This window comes from Oreochromis niloticus, linkage group LG14 (assembly GCF_001858045.2).
Source record: "Oreochromis niloticus isolate F11D_XX linkage group LG14, O_niloticus_UMD_NMBU, whole genome shotgun sequence".
Classification (NCBI taxonomy): domain Eukaryota; kingdom Metazoa; phylum Chordata; class Actinopteri; order Cichliformes; family Cichlidae; genus Oreochromis; species Oreochromis niloticus.
In genome coordinates, this window is record NC_031979.2 from 21021538 (window position 1) to 21048901 (window position 27364).

Consider the following 27364-nt stretch of genomic DNA (forward strand, 5'->3'; position numbering starts at 1 on the left):
CACAATATGTATCAGAAAATCTGACTATATGGCAACAATACAATTAATTGTACTGAAAATGCTACATGTTAATGTAAAAAAAAAAAAAACAGAAACTTTGTATCTAAAGGTCTCAAGATGTATAAACATGTTAATTTTTCTAATCAATTTCCTAATAGAAATACCATCACCATGTTAATGTTGCCTGGTCAATATTAATCCTTCACAATACAACAAATACGGCTTATTCAACTGTACAAGAAGAAGATATTTGATGTTATAAAATAATGGCATTCAAATCATATAAGATACAGATAAACAAGGTATAACTGGGTGCACTTATGTGGTGATTCATACATGAGATACCTACATGAAAAATAAGCACAGAATGTTGTTGCTGTTCACTGTATGGCCTTGTTTAAATACGAGGAGAAAGGAGCAGACTCAAATCCAAATGAAAAACAGCAAATATTTAATGAATCTCTAGTCAGACTTGGTTTTCTGTAATAACAAATCAATATAATCTTAAAAGAAACTAAATAAATAGGAAGACTAATAAACATCCAGGACTGGCACGTCTTAATTTTTAAGGTAAGCAAGCATCAACGCCAAAAACAGAAGACAGGAGAAAACAAGACTGGGGTCAAAGAAGGATATTATAAAATGTGTGGTCAGGGGTTCATGAGATGAGCTTTACACAGGAGTGCAGAATCTCAAGGCCGTGTAGTTCTCGAAGTTTGCTCGTGTGTCTGGAAATGAAGAAAAAGTTTTGGGGTTTTTTGCAAAAGAAAGTAGCGGTAATATATTCAGTGGGTTGGCATTCAATTATAACTACACTCGTGTGAGCTCAGGAACTGAAGACTAACACATCCTCAACACAGTCACATGCAAATGCTTCAGCCTGGAGGAATATTTTAGTCTTTCTAGGAATAAAGAGACACGTTGTCGCTGCCGGCTCCTATTATAAAGTGTACTATTCCAGTTGTACTTACATAATCACAGAGGTTCTATAGTGGATGATGGCCCACAGCAACACATCACTGCTTAGCTAAGAACGTGATCACTTTTTATTTATATCCTCATGGATTTATGAATAGACGGATGTTCATATTCGAATTTGTCAGAGAAACAATATTAAACTTAACATGTTCTAGATCCTTAGAAGGGTGTTCTTGTAATTTATTTTACAGGCCGTTAAAAAACATTAATTTTCCCAAATGTTTATAAAATCCTCAAATATTCCTACTCTATAGACTAGCTCTCTTTTTTTAAAGAAAAAAGTATTCCACAACTCATTAAATAATTTATAGCTCAATTTTATGATTTCTTTGCAAAAGCAGTGCTTTAAGCTGCTGGTTTAAAGGTCATTCAAAGATAAAAAAAAGTCCCAAGTAGAAAATATTTTTCAGTGTTATTACAGAACAATATTATGCAGGCTTCCAAAAAGTTATAACGTTAAGTTACTTTAGTTATTTTTAAACTCAAGTGTTAAATGTTATATTTTTACTGAAAACTTCCAGTGAAAACACTATGTAGGCTACTTTTTTGCTAACGTTTAACTTTTGCTGTGATATAATGCTGTGACGCTACTATTACACTATAATGTTGCTGTTGCTGGCCTCCTGTGTCAATAGAGTCGCACTTCAAATTAGGTTGTGCCTCATCATGACAGCAGCAGGAAATTATTTACTTACACTTATAAATCAGTAATAGAGCCATTATTTTTTCTGTATCATCAAAAACATATTTTTCATGAATTTCTTGAAATATTATGATATAATATTTAGGCTATACCTCTCACCTCTACTATCAATGCTCTGTGCCGGCTAATTTATAGAATGCAATCAGCAACTTGTGGTTAACACTGTGTACACACCGAAAACGATTCGCAGCGACGTGGCGACCAGAGGTCATTGAAAGTGAAAGATATTTGGTGACTTTAAGGGGTGAAAAGAAGTGGCAGAATAATAAACTATACTGACTAAAACTTACTAATAAACTTTGATATAAGTGACTAAAATGACAATGAGATCAATGAGAGTGAACATGGCTCTTTGACATAAGACCTGCTAGTAAATATATTAACATGCCACCTAGGAAGTATGCAATGTCCGGAAGCAACAAGGCTTCAAAGCGATACTCAGTGAGCGACTTGGTTCTAGTGTGTACGCGGCTTTATAGAGTAGGTTGAGAGGGTACCTGGGTTCGCATCGACACAACTTCCCAAGAGCTATTGCTGCATTTTGCTGCACAGCTGTCCTCTTAGCATCCCCTGCAGCATGCCGCAGCAGCAACAGCACAATATCAGTGCCCAGCAGGTCACTGGCAACTCCCTCCAAATCAAGGCAGTGAGCCAAGCACAGGGCTGCATTTCCTGAGACCATCTCGTCACAGCTGGAGCTCAGCAAACAACGTAAAATAGACAATTCTGTGTGAAACAGTAAATGAAAGGCAATTAGGATGCATATTAAATATATTTAAAAACACCTAAAGAAATTTTAAAAAATCAGTGAATGTATATACTGTCCTCATATGTGAATCAACACACGCATGCACACACTTTATTTGAATATTAGGTCAGCACTCAAATTTTATTCATGGACTAATGAAGGAGCTTGTTAAAACTAACACGTCAATCATTCCTCACTTTTATCAGAGTTCACCAGCTTCTCCCGTGCCAAGTGACTGGCAGCAGTGCACACTGTCAAAGTCTTAATGGCATACTTAGTGGCAGTCTGCCCGGTTCCCTGGGTAGGCAAGCACAAAAATAACAATGACATTAAAACCAGCAGAATGAATGTGGATAAACATTAAATTTATGGTGACAGTCAGAGGTCACGTGAAATATGAAGAAAAATTGTCTTTTAGTGGAATTACTGCAAATATACATATATAGAGAAAATCTGAGTCTCTGGGTTTGTTGCATTTTGTGTTACTTTGATGATACATTACCGTATACAAAACATGAATGCACAAGACAAATAACCAAGCTCACAAATAAGCCAATGTATTCAGCTTAGGCCAAGTAGTTACATGCGCTACTATGAAATGAATATGTGTTATATAATGACATCTTTCAACAAGAAGCAGATAACTATGGTGACATTTGGGCAAGATTAGTATTCACTTGGAAGATCAGAATGATTGTGCACAGTTACCACCTCCAGGAGCCTGCACATGGTTTTGACCATTTCCCTTTGGATAACATGCTGAACGGCTTGTGGGGACTGAGGGAGGACAGCGCTTAGCACACCTGTGGCTCTCTGGAAAACAATGAAGAATGCTGGCATTAGAAAATGAAATAATACAAGACTGACAAAAGTAGAGGCTTGAAAAACAAAGCGGAGAATTTGGATAGCAGATTATCAAAAAACTGTTATGGGGCAAGGAAAACTAGTAGGAAAAAAACATTTGAAGAAAAAGGGTGTTTTCAGAAATAGGTGGAGAAGAAAATAAAAATAAGGCTATTAAAAACTGGAAACTCACTGCAGGTTAAAATGTCTAAATTGCACTGTATTATCCATGATTTTGAAAGCACAGTTTAATATTTAAGAGATACAAACTACACAATATGTGGGTGTGCAGTAGACAAAAAAGCAATGAAAAGAATTGTTCCTTCTTTTCTCTTTGTTTGGCGACACAAAGGAGGTTATTCTTAACAACAAATTAGGACCAGACTGGGTTTCAGGCTGCAGTGAGCTTGGTCTAAAGCCACTAGTGGCAATAATGTGAACAATGCATCTTTAAAAACTCTAAAAGGGTGTTTTGAAGAAGTTTTTACTTAATATTTTACCAGAAAGACAACTTTCTCATGCTTTAAAGCAAATGGCAACTGTAGTTTCCAACGTATAATTCCTAGATCACACATACATGCTCATTACAGATCCTCTCAGCAAAGCTAATCAGAAGAATATGTACACAATATAGCAATACAATAATAATAGTAATAATAACACTGGATTACATATGCATGCAATTAGTGTGTTTTGGGGTTTATTTATTAATTTAATTTTTCCTGTTAGCCAGACCCACTTTATAGCTTGAAAGAGCAACAATCATTATACATTAAAGACAAAAGTGTAAGCAAAATATATTCTTCAGTGATGACTTAAAAGCAAAGAAAGCAACAGAACAGATGGTGCAATTGCAGGACTCTGAAAGGGTGTACAAACAGTAAATGACTAGCAGCGATGTGGTGGAAAGAGTTCATATAATATTGATGAAATTGGCAACTTGAAGTGATGACGGGAAAAATAAGTGTTGCAAAGTGGGTATCAAGTGAAACTAATGTCAGTTTTAAGGAGACTACCAATAAAAGTGAAAGATAATTTTGATTATGTTGTTGCACTTGGAAGACATTCTGGGAATAGAAACACATGAGCTGTAGTGTCTATATTCTGGTTAGGCAAACAGACCCTTATATAAAGTCCACTACTGACTTACTTTAAACTACAAACTGACTGAATGCGTATGTGACTTTATGTGGACATATGTGTGTAAGTGATACAATAGTCTAATCTGAGTTTTCTTACCAATGAAGGAACTGCATACACCAATAAGGTATAACATTATAACCACCTGCCTAATATTGTGTTAGTCCCCCTTTTGCTGGCAAAACACCCTTGACCCATTGAGGCATGGACCCCCTGAAGGTGTGCTGTGGTATCTGGGACCAAGATGTTAGCAACAGATCCTGTAAGTTGCATGGTGTGGCCCCTATGGATCGTACTTGCTGGTCCAGCACATCCCACAGATGTGCTGGTAAGGGAACACCTTACCTCAGTTCTGCTTTGTGGCAAGGTGTGTTATCCTACTGAAAGAAACCACAGCCAACAGGGAGTACCATTTCCATGAAAGGGTGCACATGGTCTGCAACAATTCTTAGATAGGTGGTGCATGACAACATAACACCCACATGGATGGCTGGACCCAAGGTCTCCCAGCAGAATATTGTCCGAAGTATCACAGTGCTTGCTTTTTTCCCATAGTGCATCCTGGTGCTGGGTGTTCCCTAGGTAAGTGCACCCAGCCATCCACCACGTGATGTAAAAGAAAAAACATGATGCATCAGACCAGGTCACCTTCTTCCACTGCTCTGAGGTCCCGTTCTGATGCTCACAAGCCCAATGTCAGAGCTTTGGCGATGGACAGGAGTCAGCATGGGCACCCTGACTGGTCTGCTGCAACAAAATGCGATGCACTGTGTATTCTGACACCTTTCTATCAGAACCAGCATTAACCTGTTCAGTAACAGTAGCTTGTCTGTTGAGTTGAACCACATAGGCTAGCCTTTGCTCCCCACATGCATTATTGAGCCTTGGCCACGCTTGACTCTGTCGCCTGTTCACCGATGATCCTTAGTTAGACCTTTTGATCGATACTGACCACTGCAGACTGGTAATACGCCACAAGAGAGAGAGTTTTGGAGATGCTGTGATGCAGTCGTCAAGCCACAACTTGGCTTTTGTCAAACTCACTCAAATCCTTACGCTTACCCATTTTTCCAGCTTCTAACACATCAACCCTTACGACAAAAGCTGATATATCCCACTCACTAAAAGGAGCCATGATGAAGAAATAATGACTGCTGTACACTTCACATGTCCATGGTCATAATGTTATGTCCGATCAGTCTATATTTTTTGTTAAGATTAAAGTCTTCAGAGTGCTGGAGCATAAGCTTTACTCACAGTTATGATTCCCTCGTCATTATGCCTCAAGAGATCCACACAGGAGTCGCAGAGTGAAACAGAAAGCTCCTTCAAACAGCCACAGATGGAAAAGTGGATAATCCAATTTTCACATTCAATTCACCTTTAAATAGGTGTCACAACAAATAATTGCTCTTTCTGCTTCCTTGCCCATTGGCTTTTATTCATTTTTTTAATATAGTCTAATCTATCAATTTTACTACTATTAATGACTTTTGTAGTAAGAATGTTCTTCTTTAAGTTGTCAGGAGAAAAGTCAGAGAACTTGAGGACTTACCTGGACGACAGGGGAGGTGACGGTTGAAAGGTTCATAATCAAGCCGAGTAAAGGGTAGAGGATCTCTCTGTATTCAGATGCAATGCATGTCCTCTGTGTGGAGAGAGAATAAAACCCTCCACTAAATAATAAGCAGACATCTTTTCTGTCTCATTGTGACAACGCTACAGAAGACATTTAATTTCTTTGGCATATGACGTCAACACAATGAATAGCAATTTGCACTTTTCTAAAGAAAGAGACAAGTGTGTAACCATTACTAACAACAGCAACCAGAAAGGCCTTCCAACACTCAGGATCATGAGCAAGCTTGTGACGAATGACGTCATCTCTAGCCAGACAGCCGAGACCTGATATCAGTGACGGAAGTATATGTTGATTGGACGTGTTGACATTTTTCTGAAAAATACAAGAAACACTTGAGTACTTTGTCCACATGCATACAAACTGCATATAAAATGAACCAGTATTTGCATATATTACCAGTATTGTTGTAACTGGCAGAATGACTGAGTCTGTCAAAACATTTCTCAACTGAATACAAAACCTACAAGAGAAAAAAAAAATATATATATATATATATATAAAAAACGTGTCTGCTGCAAATGCAAAACAGGATTTGTCTGAGTATAAATATGGGAAATGACAGAAGGTCTTCTACAGTCACACTAAAGTAGCAAATTGACAACATCCTGTGTACTGTTTTTACAATGAGAATAAAGTCAAAGGTGAGAGAATGATGTCAGGTTAAGTTCTCCACAGCCATGCACGACAGAAGAAAGCAAATCAAGAACTTCAAGAAAAGAAAACTGTGTATAACCTCAAAGGAGGGGACCTCTTTCCAAGCAGAACAAGAGTCCAGTGACTCATCTTCGAACCCCAGAGCCTCACCAATTGTAAATACTCCCCAAATGCACAAAATGTCCAAGTCATACAAGAGATACAGGACAATTCAATTTAGTGGTCAAACAGCACTGACCGTCATGTCTCTGAAGACTGTCACTCATCCACATCAAAGGCTGTGAGCTCTGTATCTGCAATGCACAGTCATTTTCCCTTTGATTCAATACTAAAGGTTTAGTATTCTGTATGATATCTATACTGTTTATATGTATACTACACCAAAATAGCTTCTTTAAGTTTAAGTCGATCAGAAATAGAGGAGCCTTGGCTTTAATGAGTGTAATTAAGGCTTGGATAACTCATGTTTATTTCTCTCTAGACCTCTGCTGATACAGGTAGATCTTTGCTAGGCAAACAGGAGTGTCCCGTAGGTCTTTCTTCTGTTTTATTAGTTTGTAAAGACTGCATGAAGTGATCATGACTTGAGTATTTTGTTGGGTTAGTAATGATTCTTACCGGCTTTCTGTTGCAAAGTTCTGCAGAATGCTGACCGCTGTGTTCTCCTGCTGCTTCTTTGGCTTTGAGACGCACACCATGAGGTTCCTCACTAACCTTTACATTCAGATAAGAGCAAAGGCAGATAAACAAAGAGAGAGGGAGAAGATATTACTGAATGAAATTAATATTTTGTTCCCATATAATGATGGCATTTAGCCTGGGACCAACAACTGTGATAATAATGCCAAAAATACTTTGACAATAAAAATCATTCTTTTTACGTTTTCTGAAAATCTGTTCAGCCGCAGGTGTACGGGTAGCAAAACAAATTATTTGGGCTGCTCAGAGTTAACAGAGCAATGACAGAGCAAAAGTTCGTGAAATATCATTAAAATGATGTTGCACCTGGAGTGACAATAACAAACATACTGCCCAGGGCTAGACTAAAGTCCCTCCACTGCAGGGAGGAGGTAAAAGAGCATTACTGTTTCTGTCTATATAATATATAATTCCCTGTCCCTGCAAAGCGATTGACTATGGTGCACAATAACTGAATCTTCACTCCAACTGAGTCATCGCTAGTGGAATCTCCCGACAGCATAAAGTAATATCTTACATGTTCAAATCAAGGCTCTCAATGGCCAAATGTCTGCCACGTGGTATCTCTGAGTACACTGACAGCAGTGCCAGACATTCTTTCGCCACTTCATCATGCTCCGATGAAGCCAAATGAACAATGGACTGTGTGGCGACCGGACATGTCATCAACAGCTTCTGGTTTTCATCTGAAAGCAGTGGAAAAACAAAGAAGAATAAAGAGACAGATACACTAGACACAGTGGTCCCATTGTCAGTTCCCAGTGAACAACAACCTAGTTTTAATGAATTTAGCATTGTACTATTAATCCTATGTTAGTAACAGAGATGGGCAGTAACGCGTAATCCGATTACTTTTTTCAAGTAACGAGTAATGTAAGGGATTACCATTGCAAAAACGGTAATTAGATTACCGTTACTTTCCCGGAGGAACGCTGCGTTACTGCGTTACTAAAACCGTGAGTTTTTTGCGAGAATGTCTCATGACAGTGACGTAAGCGAGTGCGACGTTCGTGACAACAGCTGTCTGCAGATCAACAATGGATAATATATCGAGTGCGGAGAGAGTATGAGCACGCAGCGTTTAAAGCGTGGAAGTACTGACCTTATTTTGAGTTTGATTCCATAAAAAGTGACAAAAACATTAGTGTCCACTGTTCACTGCGTGGGAAGAAAACTTCTTTTTACAGCGAAAAACCCCCTAAACTTCCAAGCAAGCACCGAATGCGCTACGACTGTAATGGGAACTTCACAGAGAAACTCGCGGAGTCTTCAACTGACCGCTGCGGCACACCTGCACCAGGGTAAACCTCCGCCTACCCCAGTCCTGCTTTACAGGTGAAAATAGAGCAACTAGTCTTTGACTTTATTTATTTTCTGCTGTGTTTTACTTGCATCTATTTGAAAGAGTGAGTGTAAACACAAAAAAAATATTTTATTTTATGTGCTGGAATGTGCAGAAAATAGGTTTAAATGTTAAACAAATTTCTTCCAGTCAGAGAATGTTGCATATAATTACATTTTTGCTTGATGCATAAAGTTAAAAGATTAAAACTAATAAAACAAGTTTTAAAAAGAGACATTTCCATTTGATTAAATTTTGTATGATGGATTATGCAGAAAAAGTAGAATTGGGCTGAAAGATCTATCGCTTTATCACCTATTCAGGTTGTAAATTGTGTTTTTAAAAAGTAACTAAGTAATTAATTACTTTTGAAAATAAGTAATCAGTAAAGTAACGGGATTACTTTTGGGGGGAAGTAATCAGTAATTAGTAACTGATTACTTTTTTCAAGTAACTTGACCAACACTGGTTGGTAATGAAGGTATTTATATTACAGATACACAGTGTGCAAAAATGATCAAGGTTTGCACAAAATGCTAGACATTCCCGTGTCACCAGTCTGCAGTTTGAGTGAATAAGCACAAAAACATGCTCAACAAAATACTGACAAAATGTGCATAACGACCACAATACCAATTTAGAGGTCAACAGTATTGTTTTCTCATTTTACTCTCAACTTCCTTCTAAATCGGTGATAGTAAACTGATACATGGACAAAGACAGACACTGATGTGTACCTCAGTTGTCGACATACCATTTCCACAACAAACTCTCCTCCATAATTTCAAAACAGACACACACAGCTCACGACTCTCTGGATCATTTGTTTTCTCCAACAGGCAACTGCAGAGAAATTATACAAGCAATGTGAGTATGTCAGTAAACATAAAACCCGGTTGCCAAAGACAACATAGCTGATATTTTTATATGAAACAACCCTGCTGCAGAACAGTGTTTATGTTTTTTAAAGGCACTCACAAAAAAATTCTTCATTCATTTTTTAGGTTCAGCTATATATGTAAAAGTGAAGAGCCTGAACGACACCTTGAAATAAAAATACTATATTTAGTATAAAATGTAACTTTGAAGCACTCTAGACCTTTTTTCCTGCTTATCTTTAACTCTCAGAAATGACCAAGAGCACCCAAACTCAGAGTGCCCCTTCAATTTGTGATTAGGACAGGCCACAATGGCACTGGCTTTCCCTGCTTCGTGGCTCACATAGGTGTTAGGTGATTTATCTGGCTCACACCAGCAGCCTTACTGAGTATTTCCATCAAGCTCAGACTGCAGTTTCTTTGCACCCTCTGCTTCCTGGACACTGTGTTCCAGCTTGAAAAAGGATATTGCTAACAATGGACTACATTGAAAGTATGTGACAAGTTAATAATAACCTTACTGATCTGACACGAGGGAGTCATAATTTGTATCTTGTACAAAAACACACCCTCTTTCTGGGACAGAACAGGGGCCGTTGCTTATTTCAGCACTCATCTCAATCTCTAGTGTGATCATCTTTTCTTCTCTGAGCTATCATAGAAACAGCTGAGGAGGGAGAGGGGGCGGTGAATGATCTCTCGAGTTTATGCCATCATTGTCTCTGTATGCCCCTGTCTCTAAGTCCATCTGTCAAAGCTCCACTGAGGGCTGCTACCTCTCCCTCTGGTCTCCTTACCTTCTCACCGTGACATTGCTGGTGATGATACTAAAGCCATTGTTCAGCCTGAAAAGGGTCTGCCCTGTACCTGTTTAGAGAGAACAATATATAGTGTAAGAAGACGGAAAGCAGTGGAACATCATCAGGAAACTTGGAGATTTTACAGACGCACCTTTTTCACTGACTGATTTACAGTCAAGGGCAGGAATGAAAAATACATAAAACATGTTAAGAGACTAAGGCAAAGTAAGAAACAGTTTATTATCTAATACCAAAGAAGACGAAGTAAAGCAGAGCAGCGAAGGAGTACTTTTAGGGGAGAAAGCTTGTAATGTCAGCCCTGCTGAGATCCTTTCAGTCGTAAGTTATGTAAGTTTTGCCCTTTTCTGTTGAATGGCACTGTAAGACAGGCATTATATCATTTGACATGACACTTTTATTCTTCTAAATGAAGAAAAAAGAGAAATTGGATAAGAGATGTTTGCCATTTGGCAGACAATACCCAGGGCAACATAACATCCTATGTTACAAACAGTCATACAAGTTTAAAAAAAAAGAAGTAGAGAGAGTTACCATTTCATTTTGATGTGCTTTCCTTTCTTATGGTTTGCTGAGTGGTGAACTAAACATTATTACTTTCATCAGCCTTGCCCCTGCAGTCAAAATACCTGAAAATTTACCATGCAGGTAGCAGAACACTCAATGCACTTCATTACCACTTCTTTTGTAGTTGAATGTTTAAAGTATAAGTAGACAAAAAAACAAACTTCTGAGGGAGCCACTGACCTTGGTGAGTTATACTGTTACAGTGTTGCTATTGAATAAAAAAACTGCAATTTTTGCCTTGTGGCAATAACTAAAAAGAGTTACATTAGTAGCATGGACTTTCAAAGTTATTTGGCAGGTCAAAAACATTCACAAAAATATCACCAGCTCAAATAGGAAGGGTGAATCACCCGGTGAAGTTCAATTGCTCCCTGTCTACAGTGGCCCCTTTTCAGACTGCAGAGGACTTGGTAAACATATCAGTTATTTTTCAGCCTGAGTGTATCATTGTCAAACAGGAGCATGGGGTGGAATAGTGGTTGGCCGCCCAATTCCCTACTTCACCCAAGAAGAAATCAGGCCCATAAGAGTGTGTTCCTGCCTATCTAAAACCTTGAGAAACAAGCTCTGTGCTACAACCAAGCAAAAGGAATTAGATATTTTTCTTTTCAACAGCTCACTTCTTGCACTAAAATGTATATAAACATGTCATTTTGAGGCCCATGTCCATCGAGAGTGCCCGGGGCCAGGCTGTCACAAATCTAGTGTGTCAATGGACAAGTTCCAACATTCAGTAGTGACCTACAGGACAGAGTGAAATACTCCTGCTGAGCTTAGCAAATGGACAAGTTCTATCATGGATGCTTTGTTAAATATTGCACTAAAGCTGCTCCACCAGGCACAGTAAAACAAAAAGGAAAAAAAACCTTCTGTCTGTACTAGACGCTAAAGAAAAATTCAGAGTGGCAATTCCAGGATTTTTATATAAGGAAATGCAACAAGGGACAAAGAACCAGTAAAGAAGAAATAAAAAAATTTCACATAAGTGGCACTGCAAAAAAGCCTGAAAATTATTTATTGAATAACAGTTTCACATGTAAAGGTGGATATATCATTTCACTATTGGAGGGACAATAAACAGGAACATTTTTCAGGAGCAATCGCTGAAGATAAGTTTCTAACAAAAGTACTGTTGCTTTATATGTAGAGTTATAAGAAAAAGAAAGTTTTCACAGGACTCTGCAGACTGTGCAGTCCTGTGAAAAACCAATAATTCAATAGCTTGCATGTTGCTTTCGTTGATTGAGATGAGGTTTTCTCATGGTAACCCTTCCAAGCAAACCACACCTGTGAAGTCTTTTTCTAATTGTACTGTCATGAAATTTAACATTTAACATGCTTGCTGAGGCTCTCAGATGTAGCTATCAAGCTGTTGCAAGTCACAGGACTGCACAGAGGTCCTGAAAACTTTCTTTTTCGTGACTATATACAGAGGATTTCAGCACTGCTATGAAATTCTCTTCTATTTTAACTGAGGCAGCATCCTGACAAAATAAATAAACACACATAACACAAACACAGCAGCAACCAAGCTAGATGTAGTTTTTCTAAGAAAGCAAACCTCTGATGTCTGTACCATCAATATCTAAAGTACAGAATGTTAGGCGGTCTGTCGAAAAAGTGCTTAACTTTTAAACATACTGTAACGTGCTGTAATGGTGTTTTTAATGAAGCAATTCATTGTTTATTTATAGATTCAAGTACAAAATTGCATCACTCTACAAGCAGGGTGGAAAAGGAATATACAGTACTTAAAATTAATGAATTTTTTTTTTTAATTAACCAATATCTTGATTTGACATGTCTCTGGTAGAAAACACAAAAAAATAGCTGGAAATACAATCATTTAAGATAATATTTTATATAAAATAAAAGTGAAAATGCCCTGTGCCAATATGGAATCTGTATTGATATTAATGCACTGATCATTATTAAATAAACTAAAGAACAATGGCTGGCTCACCTTTCATTTTACATTAACGTCTGCGAAGCTGATGATACTTAATGGACATCAGCCACCATTTACACACTTGCTCCACTGTCACTGGTACCAAAGACTAATGGTGCAGGACTTCATGGATGGTAGGCATTTAACCTACCATGAAGCAATCCTGCAAAACTTAAAAATGTATTTTTGTAATTAACACAAGCTTTTAGAGCATATTATTGTAATCTCTTTTTCTGCTTCAAGTCTTCTTATGCAATCTAGCCTGAAATCCGGTCTTTTTCTTTTATTTTTGTCATAAATCCAACAAATAGGTGCACCAAAGAAGCAGTCTACCAAGAAAAAACTGAAAGAGAAAAAGAGAAACACAATTGTTTGAACACTCACAGTCAGTAAGTGCTTGTGACAGAATCTCCAATCCTCCGCAGTAGTAGAGGGCAATCTGACCGGGTTTTGACAGCTTCTCCAACAGCTCCACCACCGTTGTGGCCTTCCTCTCCCCCTTGTCAAACTCTTCCTTTGCCTTTATCTCCTGAGTCTCTTTCTCCTTTTCCAAATCAACCTGGGTCAGGTATTCTGCAAAGGAGAACAAAAGAGAATAGAGAAGGAAGAAGAGAAAGTAAGTTATTCCACAGCAGTAAGTGCAGCTGCCCCTATCTGAGAAGAGTCTCCTGTGGTGCATCTGTCAACCTGGCTTGACTACCACACCCACTACCTGCTATTAATATTCACTCAAATCGAAAGAGGTCACTTGCCAATGTATAAGAAACATATTGGTACATCACATATGACCTAATAGCCCAAATAAGAAAATAGCAAAATCAGTGTAAAACGCTGAACCTGACGCATTATATGCATTAAAGTAACAAAGTCCAGGAAGTTTAGGTTCTGTCTGGGAATAAAACAAAATAGAGCACAGTGCTAGTTCAGATAAACCAGGTCAGTCAAGCCAGCAGACCACATGATCCCAGTTCACATCAGCTTAGGTCTCAGCCGGCACCGTCATATGAATCTGATCAGCAAATCTGGTACAGGGCCCACTACTTAAGTTGCTTTAGTTAGCCTGAAGTCAATTTGCCTCAGGAAGTCACACTGCAACCCACCTCCACTCAAGCTCCTCCTTTTCAAACTATTTCTGATCTAACCAGTGTCTAATCTTTTGTCACTGACAGGATAAGACATGAGGATGTCTCACTGCTGCTCTTACTGCCTCAGTCATTGTGCATGTACTATATGTGTTAGGAGCAAGGAGTTCCAAGTACGTGTGTAAAAGTAGGGCCCAAGAAAAGACTCATACTGTTAAAATCACAAGTTTTTAAACCCTTTCTACTCTTTTACATACAACTCTACTCTTTTGGCCTGGTAAGCATTTTGCCTTCTTACCATCAGACTGAGAACAAAGAGTCCTGTATGCTAAAAATACTGCTTAACCCTTTAATTACCTGATTAATATTTCATGTGGATGGATACTTCATCACTTAAATGTATATTTTTTTTTATCAAGGGCAGCACTGTCACCTCACAGCAAGAAGGTCCTGAATTCAAATCCACAATCCAGCTGATGCCTTTCTGTGTAGAGTTAGGATGTTCTCTCCCTGCCTGTGTGAATTCTCTCCAGGTACTCTGGCTTCCTCCCACAGACCAAAGGCATGCATGTTACAGTAGGTTAACTGGTGATTCTAAATTGGCCATAGGTGTGAATGTGAGTGTGAATGGTTGTCTGTCTCTATGTGTTAGCCCTGTGATAGACCGAGATACACTCTGTGGAATTACAGGGATTATTTTACATAACCATCATCTTTATCATTGCATTAATTATCATTTTATTCAAGTGTTTATTGAAGTTGCTGGCATTATGTTATAATTTGTATTACAGGGGTTATCATAATCAAATATTAACATGTTTATTACAGGTGCAGTATAACTACTTTAAAATGATTGAGTTAAATATATATATATATCATAACTCATATGCTGAGTATATGGGTACAGTAAAATAGTAGCTGAGCAAAGGCCTGAATGTATTCAGCTTCTTGTTGCATTTGAGTTTGCCTAGCAACAGGTGACGCAAAGAGGAGGACAAGTCCATGGGGACCTCACCACCATATTTGGATGGATGCCAGAAAGGGGAACTCCTGTCTCTGCAGTTATCTCTTAAGATTGATCAGTGTCTGTAGAAGAGCCAAATAATGTTCTGTACATGCAAATTATGTGCTTGTAAACGCAAGAAGGGGCGTTACAATACCCTGATGTTATAAAAGCAATCTAGAGTGTATTTTGGGTAGAGATGTACAACTGTTTTGCAGTTTGCACCTCTCCACGCTGCGTGCATTCATTAAAATCAATTGTTTGAACGGCCTTTTCTGGACTATCATTGTTTTACTCTCATCCTCAATTTCGGACCCTAACATTTGGTGCATTGGCCTGGGTTGAGGGGAGAGACACTTGGAGATTGAGACTGAGAGGGTCCAAGGTGCTCAAACAGGCAGACACGAGTCAGTGGTCGAAGTGAGTGGACATAAGCCGGCTTATTGAAAGGTAAGGCACTACCTGTTGAATTATTTCCAAACAGTGCTGAATTGGTTCTGACAAAATTAAAAGTCTACTCACTGAAATTACTGTTAAATGTCTGTTTTGATTTTGGTGAAAATCTCATGAGAATTGAAGTTGAAGTAATGATAATGGAACGTTAAGTAACAGTACTGATTAAAGGAAAAGCAGTTGGTCTGCTAAAGAGAATTTAGAATAATAGGTAATTGGGCGTTTTGGGGTTTACACTTCCAATTGGTTATAAGGTTGGACCTGCGTCGGTCATACACTTGTTCTGAGGTGTTGATTGTTGTTTCAAAGTATTACAAATTTCTGTAGAACGGCAGTTGGACTGCTAAGAAGCGCATTTTCTCGGAGTTAACGCTCCGTCCTGGATGACGACGGTTATCCTTGACCTATCGTGAATAGGGTTAGTACGGTTGGTGACCGGGGAGGACTTGGGAATCTCCAAAATAACTAGTGGTTGGTCCACTTGACCGTTTGGAACGGTATTTGCGCTTTTTTGGGTAGTAAAGCTTGGAGCTTGGGCGTTGGACGCTTTTAAATTGAGTTAGGGATTTTAGAGATTAGACCAGAGGCAGGTTGGACCTGATACTGGGTAATTGACAATAAAAAACTTGGAGTTTGTCCCTTGGAGGGTTAACTTAAAATTGCCTAAATTGTCTAGGTTTTAACAGGCCTAATACTGCAGTTGTAATTATAAAGACGTTTGTGTGAATATATTAAGAGACTTGTCTGAGTCTGTGAGTCAGGCTGGTATTATTTTTAGACTGTGTGTGTGTGTGTGAAAATGCAAATAAGGCAGCTGCAAGGTCTCTAGAGTTTTAGGAAGTTTAGATAGAGACCGTACACTTTGCTGAATGGCTGTGTTTAAGACGCTTATTACAATATTGTAAGTAAAGTTTTTATTTCTTGCCATGACTGTATGACTGTTTGCTGGGTTTTAAGATGGGACATATAAAATGCTGATACTTATGACCGTTATTTGGGGTCTGAAGACTGAAATTGACTTTGAACTACTTTCATTAATAAAGATGTCTGTGAGTGATGTCCCTTTTGGTGTTCAAGTAAGATGTTTTAGGATTTTTAGATGGGTTTCGTTTCAGTTTGAGATAATATACACAGTTACATTTGGGGTTCCTAATGCATTGTTGACTTTGAGTGATACATATAGGTGTAAGTTGTTTGATGTTTGTTGGGCAAAGGAGAACTTTAGAAGACTGTGAGTGGTTTTTCCTTTAGTCCGATGATATATAAGTAGTTAGATTTGACAGACTTGTTTACATTTTGGCTTTATGTTAATATAGGTTGCAACGGGCACAGAGGAAACACAGTACAACATCTTAAGGGTTTAAAATAATAGATAAATGAATGAAGTTTCTTAAGGGTTTTTGTGTGTGTTTTTAGGGATAGTTTTTTGTGGTTTTTAGGGGGAGTGTGTGTTGGTGGTGTTTGTGTGTGTCAAACGGGAGATAACATGAAAACAGAGGAATTAGAGACTAGAATGTCCTAGAAGGCAATAAAATGCAAATTAAGAAGCTGTGAACTGCTTAAACCACAGTTGGTTTCACAAGTACTGCTGCAAACATTGTTGAATGCGTGTGTTTAAGACGCCATTTATGTTTATTAGAGGGTTATAAATAAAGTTTTGAGTTGCTGTAGTGGATGTATAGTAAGTGACTGAATTCTGATAGATGTATATATTCTGAGCCATGAATGGTGGTGTGTTTTATTTTTCAGTTATGTGTGTGTGGTGAGAAGTTGTGTGTGAGACGATGAGAGGTTTCAGTCTTCTTTTTTCTTTTTTGACTTGCTCTTTCTGATCATGGAAGGCATGTCCAAGATACTCGTATGAAAGCGTATTTTGAGTGATTTTAACTGTGTGAATGCTGTCAGTATTTGATTTGAATGTCTCTGAATGATTTGTCTGAGTGAGTGAAAAAGGGAGAAGTTTGAGAGAAAAGGCAGTGGGTGTGAGATGATTATGAAAGTATTGTGCGAATGATGTGACAAAAACTGACAAAAATGCAAAAACTTAGTATATTTGAAAGTGTGTGTGTGAGAAGAGGGTGTATTGTTTTTAGACCAAGACCTAGTAAAACTAAAAGAGGGTTTGTAGACTGTAAATATGAAAGAACAAGTGTTTGATTAATTTGTAGAAACAGGAAAGAGAAACAGGAAATACTGTGCTCCTGTGTGTGTAAGAGGAAGGTGTGTGTGTGACTGATGATGTCAGGGGAGCACCCAGAGAAATAGACAGAGTTAAATTCTAAGAAGATGAAGCAAATCGAGGTTTTAAGATAAAAAAATGGATATAATACTAATTGTATGTTCTAGTGTGTCAATACAGGTGGGCGTCTCTCAACGTTGGAACCTTGAGTTCAGCAGCAGAAAAGTAGATTAAAAGAATTGGGAGAATAAGCCAGTTTTTGGCTCGAAATTGTGCGGCTGGATCTCTCACTTTGTCCCTGAAGCGGAGAAGAAGTTCAAAGGACAGTTAATCGCCTGATGAAGACCGATAGAACATCGTGGACTTGAATACAGCAGGCAAACGACAGTGCCACTGATCCAGTAACACTGATGACGACTGACGACCAGCAGCAGCATGTAAGAGTAATGCAAGATGTACTGTGAAACTACAGGCTGGGCAGTTGAACAGTGGGATAAAGAATTGTGGAAGAGCACTGGACATTGAGTGATATTTTGCCATGCTGGGACTTAATCTGAAAGAAAGACTGTAAAGAAACAGAGAAGAAGACAGCAGCTGAGTTGAGACTGTGTTTGCTGGAGCTTTGAAGCACGAACAGGACATTGTGCAGAGAGGACCAGTGAGAGATGAAGCTGGACGAGTTTGACTGCGAGAATATAGGATATAATTGGATTAAAAATTGAAACCTGAACTCATGAATTGTTTAGGGATGTCCACCATAGCATAACAAAGAGGTAAACATTAGAAAAGGTACGAATAATGAAAGAAATAATTGTCATTACCTTAATGAATAGAAAACACACATACAAATTGTTACATGTGAGATATTTTTGAAATGAATCAGAAGTGAGATAGTTTGAATCTAAAGCTCAGTGGTGAAATGCATAAATTAAATATGAACATATAGGATGCAATGAAGAAACAGCTGACACGTAGTGTACATTAACATGAATACATAGAAATGCAATGAGAAACTCAATGAATTAATTTAATGAAGAAGCAGTTTACACTCAATTAACGTAAAATGCAGGGAAGAACACGCTTACATGCATGGCATAATTGGTATTTCTGACTAGAGACAGAGAAATGGGTCATTTAAGTACTTGTGGTAATAATGAAAATGTCTTAGTTTTGTTATTTTCAGGGGTAAAGCAGAACCGTACCAACTCTCCACAGCAGCAGTCGGAAGAAAGTTAGAAGTTAACATCACTGGATAAGTTAAGGCAAGTTTCTGGTTGAATTGTTCACAGAATCATGTGTCTATGAACCTGGAAAACAGGCCCTAGCTCCTGGCTGAAGACTAGGAGTGCTTTATTTAAGGTGGGGAATCAAAACAGAGGGTTAGTAATTTGGGGAAAAAGAAAACTGACTGCTTAACTGGAGAATTGGAAAGGTGTCTGACAGATTGCGAAGCCATAGATGCAAAATACCACACACAAACAGAAAATGTATTAACCGTACATAGACAAGCTCATGAAGCTTGTCTAATCAAAGCTTAATGCATAGAGATATTGATTTAAAACCTGGCTAAGAACATAAGCATATGCAATGAAGATCTGCTTGCTGCTTGTATGAGTGAGAGAATGGTGTGGATGGTTAATAAAATTGATGGAAAGATTTAAAATAGATGGAAAAACACAAGAAAACTATTAAAGCAGTTTTTAAAAGGGTGACTTAGGAGTGCTCTTGCACTGATTGATCAAAGTAAGTGATTAGTATAGAAAGAAAATGAAATAATTGAATAATATGATAAGTTTAAACATGTATTTCTCTTGTCAAGTTGGCTGTTGAGCTGTGAGTCACTATGCAAATTAGCTCGAGTGAGTGACGACAGAGGAGCTTGCTGTGTGTGTGTGATTGGGGCCTTGAGGAAAGGAAGCAAAGTAGACTGTTCAGAGGTGTAGATTTGGACAGGAAATTTATAATTTAGTGTTGACACATTGTTATAACGTGTTTATATTTTAGGCTGAATCTAAGTATGGTGAAGATACATTGTGGTAAAGGGACCATTGTTGTGTGTAAAACGGTGCAGTTTGGACAAGGTTTTCAGTGGGTTGAATGGGTGAAATTTAAGATTGTTTGAAATTTTGTGGGGCTTCCATTTTAATAGAGGGAGTTTTGATAAACATGGACATGTCTAAAAGGGCCCATAGTTTTTATAACAGTGCACTTAGAAAAAACCTGTCAGGTGATTTTGTTTTGTACTTTGATGAGCTAACAATCAGCTCTCTTTTTTCATTTTTGCTCTAAGCAGGCCTGGAAGAGAGTGAACTGACGGCGCGGACAAATTACCAAGTAAGGATTGCAGCGAGTCAATCCAGTCAAAAGTATAGAGAACTATTTTCCTAAAAAGGAAAAACGAAATAAAACAAATGATTGAGCTCATTTTGCTGATGTGGAGCATCTGATGACGTGCGCGGAAGGCTGCAGATCAGCAAAAAATATCCTGTGTGAATGCATGTGAGTGAATGTGAATGACTGGACTAAGGTGGGAACGAGTAAATGTGGACAGACAATTTACCATGTGAGGAAAAGAAAGGGGATGCTTTGTTTTGCTTTTGCCATGAGCAGGACAAGTGGAAGACTTAATTCTGGGGATGCTGATGTTTGCTTGGAGGGAATTTTTGTTTTATTTACTGGGGTTGGATTATGTTATTACATTATAAAATGCTAAATGCTAAAAGGGAAACATTGTTTGATATAACTCATGCTACCATTAACTGAAGAAACACATGATTGATAACTGTTCTGTTTTAAGTTTTCTTTGTTGTAACACAGATTGGATCATAAAGGGGGAGAGTTGAGTATGAAATATAAAGTATAGGTTTTGTTTCCAGGAAATTCTAAGGATCCAGACTTTTGCATGGAGCAAGGACTTTGAGAAGATTTGACATGATGATTAAATTGATTTTATTCCTTAAGCACAGGTTTTCAGGGCCGGAGCAGATCCACCGGAGAGGAGGATTGCTGAGCTGTTCTGAGAGATGATATGACTAACCTTTTTCCTTTAATTTCTTAACCCCGGGTGATGCATTTTGAGTTTTTTGAGTTTTTATTTATTTGGACACATTTGGTGTGTCCAAATAAAAAGGGGGAATTTAAGAGGTAATTTGAGATGGGTTCTAGGATCATTTTATGACTTTTGGGGTTGTTGATAATTTAGATATGGTAAAACTGAGGCAGAAATTGTTATTTTTAAATAGAGTTATTTTTAAAGTAAAATGAAACTCCCCTGCTTGATTTAAAATAGGCGAGGCCAAAGGCCTGTAGCTTTTAACTGTATAGCTCTTAACTTGCAGGGATGGCGTGGAGTGTAATGAATGAATGCAAAACATGCTTACAGACACAAATATGACATAGATTTATTTTATAGGGCAAAGGTGGAACACATGGTGCTTTGTTTCTGCTTAGCAACTAGTGAGGCAGACGGTGTTAAAGATAAGTATGTAATAAGTAAACAGGAAACATGTGAGGGTGAGACGGGTGAAACAAAATGTTGTAAATAATGGAAACTTGTGTAACTGGCATTAACAGTAATTTTTGCATGTTAGGTATATGCTTGAAGCAAAAAGAGGTGTAAATCCTGATAGAAATTCTGAAGCGTGCTTTCTAGCGGAGAGTTAGGCTGACATGGGGATGGTGTATATTTTACCCGGGGTGTGTTTAATAAAACTAAAAGTATTGCTCACACACATAAAGAGTATTGAGATTAAGTAAAGTTAATAAAAAGGATAAAGCCCAGAACATGATATTGTGAACCAAGTTTGAATAATTAAAGGAACATTGGATGAACACAATAGATTAGTGAGGTGGAGCAGAGAGAGGTTTTTGTTTTCTATCTTTTACAGGAGAAGATTTCAGGACCACAGCGACTTAGGGGGGCGAGAATCCTGGAAGCCCCAGATCGAACGGAACCAACCAGAGAAAGGAGAAAAACAGAGCACAAATACACCTAGTTGTTTATGTTACAAAGAAGATCAAAAGCTTGTTAGACGTAGGTTATAATGGAAGCATAAAAGGGATGAGAGGAAATTTACATAACATAGAAATCCTGCAACAATTCGTAAATTGCCCAAACACAGTGTTCAGACCGGATATGCGCTACCCGTTAAAGGGGGCGAAGAAATCAGGCCTAAGTCTGAAAAATGAAATGGGTTAACTCGATAGAGGAGGTTTCCAAAGGTTGAGAAAATAATGTAGGACCTTTTACCAGGAGAAAGCTAATTGTATCTTTTACACTTTACAGTGTGCACTGAGGGAAGTTAGGAATAGTTTAAACTAGGATTGAAAAAATTAAACTAGGTGAAAAAGGGGGTGTAGCAAGTAGATTTAGGGCAGCTCACAGCCTGGCGTAAACGCAAGGTGCCGTCACACAGCTTAAGTTATTTGTTTGATTTATTTTATGACAAAATAATAAGGAAACATTGTTTATCAGTAATATTGTTTACAGGGTTCATATTGCATTGAATATGTTTGTCATCACATTCATTCTATTCACAGGTTTAGTTCATTTTATACACATTGCATATCTGTGCTTGTTTAGAGTTGATGTTCTATCCAAGAGGGTTTTAAGCTTCACTGGTGAGAGTGTCCAGGTGATACATGTTGAGGGAAGATGGGAACATAGCAGGTTAATTGCATGCATGCTTACAATACACATAAATCTAGTAGCAGGCCTGAGCGAGGGCCCAAGTGTCTTCTGCTTCTTATTTGAGACCTGCGCCAATTTAGTTTACTTAGTGATTGATGACGAGGGTCCATTCCACTAGATTTCCACTAGAGAGGGACCCAGGAAAGGAGCAGAGACCACTTAAGCATGAAGTGTTTTCAAGTGGGAGCTGGCGTTTTATTACTGGACCACCTAGATGTCGTGAGGTTATTGTCTGGTTTGCTGAGTCAGGGGACGACTAGAGAGGGTCAGAGCGAAGGTAGTGGACCTGGGAATGTGACGTCTTTGGAAGACGTCAAAAGGGGGAATTGTGGAATTACAGGGATTATTTTACATAACCATCATCTTTATCATTGCATTAATTATCATTTTATTCAAGTGTTTATTGAAGTTGCTGGCATTATGTTATAATTTGTATTACAGGGGTTATCATAATCAAATATTAACATGTTTATTACAGGTGCAGTATAACTACTTTAAAATGATTGAGTTAAATATATATATATATCATAACTCATATGCTGAGTATATGGGTACAGTAAAATAGTAGCTGAGCAAAGGCCTGAATGTATTCAGCTTCTTGTTGCATTTGAGTTTGCCTAGCAACAGGTGACGCAAAGAGGAGGACAAGTCCATGGGGACCTCACCACCATATTTGGATGGATGCCAGAAAGGGGAACTCCTGTCTCTGCAGTTATCTCTTAAGATTGATCAGTGTCTGTAGAAGAGCCAAATAATGTTCTGTACATGCAAATTATGTGCTTGTAAACGCAAGAAGGGGCGTTACAATACCCTGATGTTATAAAAGCAATCTAGAGTGTATTTTGGGTAGAGATGTACAACTGTTTTGCAGTTTGCACCTCTCCACGCTGCGTGCATTCATTAAAATCAATTGTTTGAACGGCCTTTTCTGGACTATCATTGTTTTACTCTCATCCTCAATTTCGGACCCTAACAACTCCCAGCTGTCACAGGGTGCTACCCTGATAAGAGGAAGAAAATGAACGGATGCATTCTTCCTCTAACGGTCATGTTTTTGGGGAGTATGACGTTTTTATATTATTAGGAAACATATGACTCTTTTCACAGAATAATTAAGCGAAGTATAAAAAAAAACAAAATATTGTGGATGTTTTTCAAAGAAAAACATAAATGTTTGCTGCACCCATCTTAAAACAGTTCTGGATGATACATGACCAAAGATGGTGATTTTCATTAATGGACCTTTTCCTAGCGTAGTTCATGGGAAATAGTTCTTTACCTTTCACTATTTTTTCCTTCCCAGGTTGAATTTCTTGTATCTTTTCAAAGCAGCCTCTTGCCTAAAAAAGGAAAAATGTTCTGCATCATTTTCTATATAATGTGTTTCAATCATGTACTAAAGACTCCAGAAGATTCTAGACTCTGAGCAAAACTGGTATACAGTTTGCAAAAAGCTACAGTGCACTTTAATGTGATTCGTAAAATAAATCTTGCTTTACTGGTTATCTGTGTTAGATATAATCCTATTTTGGAATAAATAAATTGAAATAATTATGAAATCAGATTTACAGACGATTACCGTGAGACCACATTCTCTTAATCAGAAACATGCTTATAATTTCTTGAGAATTCTTATTATCTTTCTACTTCAGGCGTACAACTGTAATGAGAGGTATTCTTACTCACCTCGTTATATTTCATCAATCCCAGATATGCTTTACCCATGTGTAGATAAGCCTTTATGCACCTCTCATTACACTGGCATAAAGGAAATAATCATGGGATTACTTAATAAAGCTCTTCATCTACATAATGGTCGTTTAATGACTCCAGCACACTAGCACAGTAAGAAATAAATATTCAACCTGAACTTCAGACACACTGCACTGGAGAAAATTGCATGAACAGTTTACAGAGCACATCTCCCACCCAAAACTTGTGTCTTTTACATTCTGGAGAAGCATAAAGAAAACATCATTCTGAGGATATTACCAAATTAAATATACTCATATGCATTTTTCTCCAGTTTTTCAAACATCCCAGTTTCTTTAGAGAATATTTCTAAACTGCTGGTGAGCTCACTAGACTTCAGTATAACACATGCGGCAGACCTTACCTTCAGGGCCCATTCACAGTCACTGATGGCCTCATTGTACTTTCCCAGTTTAATATAGGCCTACACAGATGTAAACATTAGACAGGACATTTTGAAAGGGAACATAATGATTTTACAATTTCACTGCAGATGGTGACCAAGATTATAAAATTTAAATCTCTAAAGTTCTGTTTCACAGATGCCTAAAGCACTCTGTGTCCACATAAACACACAAAAGCATCTCTGCTCTGTTTCCCCTGAGAAAAAAGGGCAGTCTGTGTTTTCATTGTAAAGCATAGATTGAAGATATTTACTTGAGCTCTGTTTGTGTACAGTGGCTGCATATCCTTGATTTCAGCCAAACCATCACTGTAATACTTTATAGCAGTTTCATAGTCTTCTTGAGCATAAGCTTCATTCCCTTTGTCCTTGAACGCTGCAGGGATGAACACAAGCAGTTACATTTGAAAAGGACACACTGTCAGCTCAGCAGAGCAATGACTATAGAGAAATGCTCATCTACAACAGGTGAACCCTCTGAAGTCTGAGTTATCACAGGTGATAACCCTAATCTTGTATTTTGGAGAAATGCAAACTGCTAAGACACACAAAAAATAAAAATACATATATTTTGATTGCTTGGAGTTCGGATTAGGTTTCAAATTGTTACTGATGATGACTCAGACCTCTGAGGGTTTGGGTTTGGTAGTCTCACAAACCGATAGCCTTTTTCACATTTGCAGCTTTCCGAACTCTCCTTTCTTCTGCATCCATCTCCATAATCTTGATGAAATTCTCTGATCAAAACAGAAATTTCAACAATAATCTTAAGCATGAGTACTACAACAGGAAAGGAGGAAATAGCCAGAAAATGTCATTTTTAACGAGCACAGTGTGAAGAGAGTTTGCACACCATTTAAATAAACAAAATCAAACCAATGCTGTCTGAGAAGCTCTTCTATTTTTAAACTACAGTCGTTTTAAAAGTCATTATTGGTAACTACACAACTCCAGACAGTGTACAGAGTGTGTGTTTATAATGCAAAGAGGGTTCACACAAAGCTAGATATTACTCTATAAATAAGAGCTGGAGAAATTTAAAATCTGTTTTGCTTTCTCAGCCCCAAGCGCATTATTTTTCTTACTCATCATGAATTCAGTGTATGGTGTGTTAATTTCAATATTAGAAGATTCACACACAGAGGTGTGAGTTTTTTACACATTTGCAGCTTAACTGTTAATGAGTTTTACCCCAGGGAGACTTGAAAAGAAGTGCCGGCTGAAAAGCTGTTTTAAATGGAATATCACATTCAGGGTGCTGGGTTCAGTGGGGTGTCATCACAGCGCTTCTCAGTATATAAAAATACTGTACACTAGCCTTGAGATTACTCCCATTTGCATATGTTTAAGCAATAAAACTGTTGATGTAATGCAATGCCTTGGTGAGCTACACAGTTAACAAGGCTCCTTGACTAAAGGTCCTCTAGACCAATCAACTCAAAAAGAAAAGCACAACACTGATTTCGAGTCATTCATATCTTCTAATGCATGGCAGTTCATGGGAGGAATAAATCATTTATGTTCTTCTAAGTTTTATTAATTTATCTTTGAAAAATGGATACTAGTTGTTATTTCTTTGGTTGAAATATTTCATTACTGGGCACCGTATCAGTGTGCTTTCAATCACTGCAACTGACAACCACAGAGACATTTATTTTCATTGTGGCTCACCTGGAGTTTCACTCTGTGGAGTCTGTAAAAGAGGAAAAAATGATTTAAAAAACAATAACAGTAGCAAAGAGGCCAAATCCTACTCACTGCTTAATGTACACCGTGTTCTTTTTCTTAAAGAACAAGAGAGGACAAGGTGGATAACACAACAAGAAGCTGTTTGTAGTGTCTATAGTGTTCCTGCCTGAGGGTCAGAGAGTGGAAGAGAGACAGAGAAAGCTACAAGGAGTTGCAGACTAAGACACATGCTGTTGACTGCGTGCATGTCTTTACTATGGAAGGAGGGAGTGGCGGTGGGTTTGTGTTGATTGTAGTCTTGTTGATTTTGGTTCTGCAGGGCTCTGTCAGGGAAGTGATGTAGCAATCAGCTTTTTCCATTGCTTTTTGTTGGGCTTCAGCATCAGAAGACCTTAGGTCCTCCACAAGCTGACCTGAAAGGAATTCAAAGAAATAGAGAGATCTTTTCCAAGAGGCTTTGGCATTTGAAATAGGGCTAAAAGTAAAGAAATAGCTCAACAATCTACACCTTCAAACCAACAAAGTTCCCAGTAACACAGAAATATATACTAGATGTGCGTTTTGGGCTCAATATTTAATTGAACACAATAGTTTTCTAGCGTTTACAGCTAATTAACTTAGCAAAATAAGTACAAGAGAATAACTTTGTGTTAGCTAATATCGTTAGCAAACTATACTTCTACCATTACTCACTTATTTCATCAACACTCTTCAGAAAACTTTCGACGTCTTCAAATTTCTCCATGGTCCGTTTTAGACAGCTTTTGCCACGTGGCTCCGTTTTATCTCAACTAAACAATGAATGTACTTCTCTCTCAGGTTTCAGTGTTGAGTTACCATAGCAACGTGATGCCTTCAGGCCCGCCCGTACATAAGTACAGGCGGTACATAAGTAAGCTGTGCCAAAAGAATGCCAAGAAGAAGCCGGAACAAACACCGAAAGTAAATCACTAGGGGTTTAACTACACTACTTTTAGCTAACTACTCTGGGTTATAAATGCAGGACAATTTTTTTTTTTTTTTTTTAAAGGGTAATTCTTAACTAAATCAAAACACAACAGCACTGAGACGTGTCTGATTCATTGTGAATGTAAGTTAGTTCCGTCATGGTTATGAATACGATATTTAATATATTTTTATCACTGAAATAAGT

General features: G+C 38.0%; 1 protein-coding gene across 6 annotated transcripts; it reads right to left on the reverse strand.

The window, feature by feature from the left end:
• Positions 1–12: 12 nt before the first annotated feature.
• ttc12 (tetratricopeptide repeat domain 12) lies at positions 13–27227 on the reverse strand. Of its 6 annotated transcripts, none has more exons than XM_005455798.4 (21): positions 26905–27221; positions 26467–26624; positions 26194–26215; positions 25182–25259; positions 24777–24898; positions 24484–24543; positions 24054–24125; positions 23647–23707; positions 13345–13533; positions 10425–10494; positions 9504–9592; positions 7925–8093; positions 7327–7422; positions 6451–6514; positions 6232–6366; positions 5968–6060; positions 5670–5738; positions 3138–3242; positions 2627–2726; positions 2179–2407; positions 13–728 (listed from the first exon to the last, which is right to left on the reverse strand). In XM_005455798.4, exons 1-21 carry the CDS (start codon positions 26954–26956, stop codon positions 659–661), a joined length of 2103 nt encoding a protein of 700 aa, XP_005455855.1. In that variant the 5' UTR covers positions 26957–27221; the 3' UTR covers positions 13–658. The 6 variants fall into 6 exon arrangements, 5 of the variants coding, with proteins under 5 accessions (XP_005455855.1, XP_005455856.1, XP_005455858.1 ...); XM_005455799.4 differs by having other exon boundaries at positions 3141–3242; positions 26905–27220; XM_005455801.4 differs by lacking the exon at positions 24054–24125.
• Positions 27228–27364: the final 137 nt, after the last annotated feature.

Excerpts from the sequence above, each read along its gene's own strand:
- ttc12 (XM_005455798.4), bottom strand. The coding sequence starts at position 26,956 with ATGGAGAAATTTGAAGACGTCGAAAGTTTTCTGAAGAGTGTTGATGAA. Across the intron at positions 6,515-7,326 it reads AACTTTGCAACAGAAAGCCG|GTTTTGTATTCAGTTGAGAA; the intron begins GTAAGAATCATT and ends TTTCTCTTGTAG. Across the intron at positions 729-2,178 it reads TTGTGTCGATGCGAACCCAG|ACACACGAGCAAACTTCGAG; the intron begins GTACCCTCTCAA and ends CTTCATTTCCAG.